Genomic DNA, 6007 nt, shown 5'->3' with positions numbered 1-6007 from the left:
CAACTGGGGGCGATATTCATATCCTAGGGGATACTGGGTGACACCTGGAAACATTTTTATTTGTCACAGCTGGGGAGGGGCTGCTATGGCGTCTGATTGGCTGAACAACTTAGGAGAGCCCCCACGGCAAAGACTTATCTGGCCCCAAATGTCAATGGTGTTGGCTCCAAAGCCTTGTTGTCGAAGTGTGAAGCGTGGTATCCGTAGGTACAGACATGGTTTGTTGTTCTGGAAAGGCAAGAGTCGCAGCTGGGAGGCTGACCGTCAGGATACCACAGTGACCAAGCGCCACGGCCACCGGGGTTAAATGAGAATGTCACACCCACAGTTGGGATAAGTTGAAAACATTTTATTTCAATTCTATCCTTGGGAGGCAGCATAAATAATCACAGAAGACCATTAAGGTCAAAGGGGGAAGAAAAAAAAGGTCTAGAAGTGTGAGGAGGGGATGAGAGCAGACACTGTCTAGCTGCAGGGGGCGGCAGGCCCAGAAACCCTGCTGTAGCTGGCTGAGAGGGTGGAGGGTTCTTGGAGGAAAAGCCTGAGGGCTGGGGCTTTCCCTGCCCAGGTGACCTGGAGGGGCTGAGGGCGCCCCAGCCTCTGTGGAGGGACGTACTAGAGGGTGGCCACGGGAAAAGCAGGTGTGGGGTAAAATGCGTCTAGTAGATCCTAGCTAATGAGAGAGGAGTGGACACCCATTTCTTGACCCCCAGGCCAGATCTCGCTCCCGGAACCGTGACTTTTCTGACAGCAGTGTTTACAGACTCTGTGGATAGTGGGAAATGACGGGAGCAAATAAGGAAATAAAAAAGAAAATGCGTAGAAGACCAGATGAAATATGGCGTCTCAGAGAGTCCTGTGACCTTGGGCCACGTCTGTGTCCTCATCGGCAGCGTGGAGAGAAGGCTCCCCACCTCTTGGAGCAGATGCGAGGCTTGAATGAGGTCCTACGGGTCAGAGAACCGTGTAAACTTTAAAGTGCTATACGGACATAAGGGGCTGTGGTCCTTCTACGAGTGTAAGGCTGAAAGTGGCTGAGACAGAAGTGGCGAGGGACAGGTGCAGAGCGGTCTCTGAAGTGATCAGACCCCTTCTGCCCTGTCTTCCCCAGGGCCGAGCTCCCCCTTCTCAGCCCTGGCTTCCAGGGGGAAGGGGCCTCCTCGGGAGGGAGTCCTCTGGGGAGGGAGAGCACAGGGCAGGGGCCGGGAGCACTGGGTGGGAAGGGCCTCAACTGGGCAGTGTGGCACGTTGGCACTACTGGTGTTGGGCAGATGGTAGCAGTGGCTTCCAGTTCTTTCTCCACAGAGACGTGGGCACAGGGGATGTCCCCATGCGACTGGCATCTTGATGTGGGGGGAAGGGCCCGGGCCCGGAGTCTGGACGTGCTGGGTCCTGGTCCTGGGTTGACTTTTGACCTTCTGGGTGACTTAGTAAGTCACTTCCCCATTGCAACCCTCAGTTCTGTCCTTCGTAAAATGGGGACCCTATTCCCTACCCTGCCTACCTCACAAATTAAACGGGAAACGGGTGTTCCAAGAGCTTTGAAGAGAATCATGGGAAGGCAAGGGGTCATTATGGCCTTGGTGAGCAATCCTCTTAATTCCCTGAAGACAAGAGAGAGGGGGCAAGAGACAGAAAGGAGCTGGGCTGCTTGCAACCCTTGTCAGGTGAGCCAGGCTTGCGGGGCTGTCAGGGAGGGGAGGAAGATGCGGGGAGGGGAGGCAGAACAGCCCAGGCCTGTAATCCAGCCCTTACTGGGCCAACGGCAAGGGTGCTGTGAGCCCCGGCAGGGAGAGCCGAGATGTCCCTGCAGGCCCTTGGCAGGGGAAAAGTTCAAGTTCTCCGTCTACTGGGGTCCTGGCTTCGCCCTCTGCTCCCTGATCCATTGAGGGTCACCCCACAAGGAGTCCATGGTCTTCACCCCTCCAAGGGGCCTCTGAGGCTCCTGGGGTGGTGGGGAAAGGGGGGGGGGTCTCCAGCGGTGGGTCTCCAGGAGAGGCTGGGGACTTTCCCAGCAGGAGGCCGAGAGGTCAAAGGGCAGCTTCCAGTCCTCAAGGTGGCGGGTGGGCGTCCTCAGGCGGTCCCCAGCTCCAGTCCCGGCTCTGTCTCTGGGGGCGCTGGAGAAGGGGAAGTTAAGGGGCGTGTGGAAACCGCGGAGAGATCAGAGGTCAGCTTAGAAAGCAGCCCTGCCCGGGAGCTAACAGTTCTTGGGGCTGTTGCGCAAGTTTTTCAGCTCCAGCTGCAGCTGCCGAATGCGGATGTCCTTCTGGGCCAGCTCCTCTTTCAACCGCCGGATCTCATCCTGCTGCCGGAAGAACATTCGGAGAAGCTGGGGAGGACGGAGAGGGGTGGCGGCGGGCAGGAGACAGCAGGTGAGAAGGCGATTTCTCGAGTGGGTGTCGCGCCTGCCCTGCCCCCGCCCACTGCAGCCTCTGCCCTTGTCCCCCGGGGCCTCTCCCCCCACCCCTGCTTTAGTGTCCCCAGAGGCTCTTGTCCCTGCAGCGTGCCCTTCTCCAGACCCAGCTCAGGGCTCCTTCTTCCCTTGGGAGCCCAACACCGCCCACTTTCCCAAATATTTCGAGCGCAACTTTTAAGGGTGCAAACATAATACTCTTATTTACCATTGTGAATGAGAACCTTTCTAAAATGCTTTGTATCCTTCTCTTCTTAAGGAAGCTCAGATACAGAACAGAAGCCAGGTTTTCGGCTGCGGGGGGTGACTGTCACAGCCGCCAACGTTCGCACTGTGCAGGGATTCCCAGGAGGGTTGGACATGGGCAAAGCAGAGGGATCGGACAGCCCTTCACTGGGACAAGTCCCTGGATTAACCAGACTCACCCCTTCCACCAGAAAACAGACTACCAGATGCCTGCAAGACACTGAGCTCTGCAAGACAGTGGACCCCTTGAGGAACCCCAGCCTTGAACTAAATGTTCCTGATGCACACTTGTGGGGGAGCACTCCTGGGTGTGAACTGCACGTGTTCTTGTAATTGTATACTTAAGTGAGATAGGATAGACACTGATGAAATAGTTTGAAAATGTCCCCATGAAAACTAAGTTGCACGCATTAGATAAAGGGGATGCTAATGGAGTTGCTCCTGAGTTCGGTGCCGGCCATGTAAACATAAGAGATCAGGAGCAGTGTATATCTTGCTTGTCCCATAGTGGTGACCCGGCTGTATGTGCTTGTCAAAACCTACGGAACCGTACACTACAAAGGATGACTTTTACCAGCAGGAAATTATACCCCAATAAATCTGTCTTAAAGCAAGAAACAACGGGGGTCAGCTCTGAAAAAAAAATGGGGGGGGGGTGATTTATTTGTGAATAACATAACAGGTTCCCAGCCAGGAATCTCCTGAAAGAGAAGTCTTCGTCCTGCATCAAAGTGGGATTTATGTATGTATGTATGTGTTTATTTTACTGTGTCAGTGTATGTACTGTCAAAGTGAGCACTATTTACTTAATGCATCAAAGGAAAATTAATGGTTTGAAGAATATCTCTATCATTTTGATGATTCTTTAACTGACTTTTTTTTTTTAACCAACAAATTGGTACTGGTTACATCTTTTTGGTGGGATGATGTACTCTGTCCCTGCACTCAATGATCCCACACAATCCTGTGGCTTCCAAGTTCTGAAAATTCCTCTGCATAATCTTTTGGTCAGCTTTTGTTTAAAAAAGCAAAACAAAACAGTGTTATTGAGGTGTAATTCACATACCATAAATTCCACTCATTTTAAGTGCACAAGGAACTGATTTTTAGTAAGATTCAGAGTTGTAGTAAGTCTCCTCCCCTGTATCAAGCCACCAGTTTATCTTCCCATGTAGACAATGTGTCCACCATTTACAGTTCAGTTTTCTAACTGGTTGCTCCCAATCCGCTAAGTTCTTTCCAAGAACAAAGTGCATAAGCTTTAGTGTAGACAGATTGTGACATCTATGTTGCCTGCCCAGAGACCCTTGAAAATCTCTCTTTGGATCTTTTCTGTTCATAGAAACAAGTTGTAGCAAAATGTTACTTGATTTCAGTGCTGCTCAACCCTGCTTCCTCCACACTGGGTACTAGAACAGAGCTCAGTCTCTTGTTATGGCCCACTGGGGCTATCCCAGCAACTCAGGTACCTTCTACCTTCTCAGGTAATTAAAAAAATATTTTTTAAATGGAAAATGCCAAATAGATAACTGTAAATTGGTGTGATAAGAAACTTTTAAGATGGCCCCTGTGTTACCCCTCCCCTCAAGGGTGGGCCGGACTGGGTAACTTGCTTCAAATGAGTAGAATATGGCAGAAGTGATGGGATGTCATTTCCAAGGTCAGGTTACAGAAAGACTGTGACTTCCATCTTGGACACCTTCTCTTGCTCACTCTGAGGGATGCCAGCTGCTATGTTGTAAGCTGTCCTACAGAGGGTTCCATACAGTAAGGACCTGAGGGAGGCCTCCGGCTGAAAGTCTGTGAGGAACCAAGACCCTCGGTCCAACAACGCATGAGAAAACGAGTCCTTTCAGCAGCTGTGTGAGTGAACTTGGCAGCAGATCCTTCCCCGGCTGAGCCTTCAGATAAGGCTGCAGCCCAGTTGCCAGTTTAACTACAAGGTCTCATGGAGACCTTGAACCACAGGCATCCATTCTGAGCTACTAGGAGATAATAGATGTTTGTGGGTTTAAGTCACTAAGTTTGGAGGTGATGTTTTACACAGCAAAAGATAACTAATACAGGAAGCCTCACTGGGCACTTCGTATGGACCAGGAAGAGTGCTAGACCCTTAGGAAATTTCCTGTCTTATTTCTATGTGTTGTTTCCTGTCCCCACTTCACCATGAGAAAGGTCAGGAAACTTGCCTGGGCCCAGCCAGGAGATGGCAGAGCCGATTCGATGCAGATAGGTCCATGTAGCCTTCTCTACTTCAGCTGCATCAGGCCAAGATCCTGGCCCAGGGCATGCATCTTTGAACCCTGGCCCGAGCCAAACTCGGCCCCTGGTATTGTCACCGGGGTCTGGAGGTATGGTGCAAAGGAGACTTTGGGGGGCCTGGGTAAGACTCAGACATGGCTGCCCCTGAATGAGCTGCCCCCATTCTACAGGGTGCAAAGTACTTTCATAAACACAGCCTCTCCCCCAACAAACAGGGAACTGTCAGACCCTGTCCTTGCCACAATGCCAGGGAGGAAGGCAGTGCTGAAAGGCTGAGGCCAAGCTTCCCTCTGTTAGTCCGCAATTTAGAACTCCCGTAACAGCAAATGACAGCCTCTTTCTGGTATGAGACGCGGGACTGCGTGGGTTAGTGAGGGCCGGGGTGGGTGTGGGGCATCAATATCCCTGTGTATCCCAGCCTCTATTTATTGGGGTCAGAGGCAACGGAAGCCAATAGCAGGCTACTTATGGTATTTGTCACAGAAAGAAAAATGCCCCAGATGCAGCCGGCTTAAAGGCCTGAAGCCCATAATTGAAATGTAAAGGTCTCGCTCTTCCAGGACCCATGGAGGTAATAACTTATATTCCTTACCTCGTTCTCTGTCCTGGGCGGGACATTCTCTAATAAATCTATTCCATTGACCACAACGCTCTTCTTTTCTTTGATGGGAGCCTTAAATACCATTTTTGAGGACTTCTTATAGCCTTCCTTCAAAGACATCAGCACGGGATCTACGGAAGGCAAGGGAAACATTCATGTTGACAATTTGGTGATGTGTCAAGGGATGGCTTCTCTTGTTCACACCATACTTGACAGCTGGCCGAGTGTGTGTATGGTGGGGGCGGTCAAGTAGGAGGTTACACAAGGGGGCAATAGGTGAACCAGACTGAAGGCAAAAGCTGCCATCTCGAAGCCTCTCTTGGGGAGCCCAACCCTGGCATACCTCGGTTGATGCCCCCCAGCCATTCATCGGGGGTCAGAGCTGGCTCCGTGCCTGGTGTCATGGGGTAAATGTCTTCCTGGTAGGAATCCGACTGCAGAGGGGGGAGCAGAAGAGAACCAAGAGAACCCCTGCTCTTCGGCAG

At 51.6% G+C, this 6007-nt stretch overlaps 1 protein-coding gene across 5 annotated transcripts in view; it reads right to left on the bottom strand.

The window, feature by feature from the left end:
- Positions 1 to 340: 340 nt before the first annotated feature.
- CORO2B (coronin 2B) overlaps positions 341 to 6007 on the bottom strand; it is a 128415-nt gene continuing 122748 nt past the window's right edge. For all 5 annotated transcript variants that reach the window (XM_059372358.1, XM_059372357.1, XM_059372359.1 and 2 more), the window contains exons 10-12: positions 5866 to 5956; positions 5514 to 5653; positions 341 to 2329 (exon numbers count right to left, since the gene is read on the bottom strand). In XM_059372358.1, coding sequence (XP_059228341.1) covers positions 2198 to 2329; positions 5514 to 5653; positions 5866 to 5956 — 363 coding nt within the window. In that variant the 3' untranslated portion in view covers positions 341 to 2197. The remainder of the gene's footprint in view (positions 2330 to 5513; positions 5654 to 5865; positions 5957 to 6007) is intronic.

This window comes from Mustela nigripes, chromosome 13, assembly GCF_022355385.1.
Source record: "Mustela nigripes isolate SB6536 chromosome 13, MUSNIG.SB6536, whole genome shotgun sequence".
Lineage (NCBI taxonomy): Eukaryota > Metazoa > Chordata > Mammalia > Carnivora > Mustelidae > Mustela > Mustela nigripes.
The sequence above is the reverse complement of the archived record's forward strand: the minus strand, read 5'-3'. Positions and strand labels throughout refer to the sequence as shown.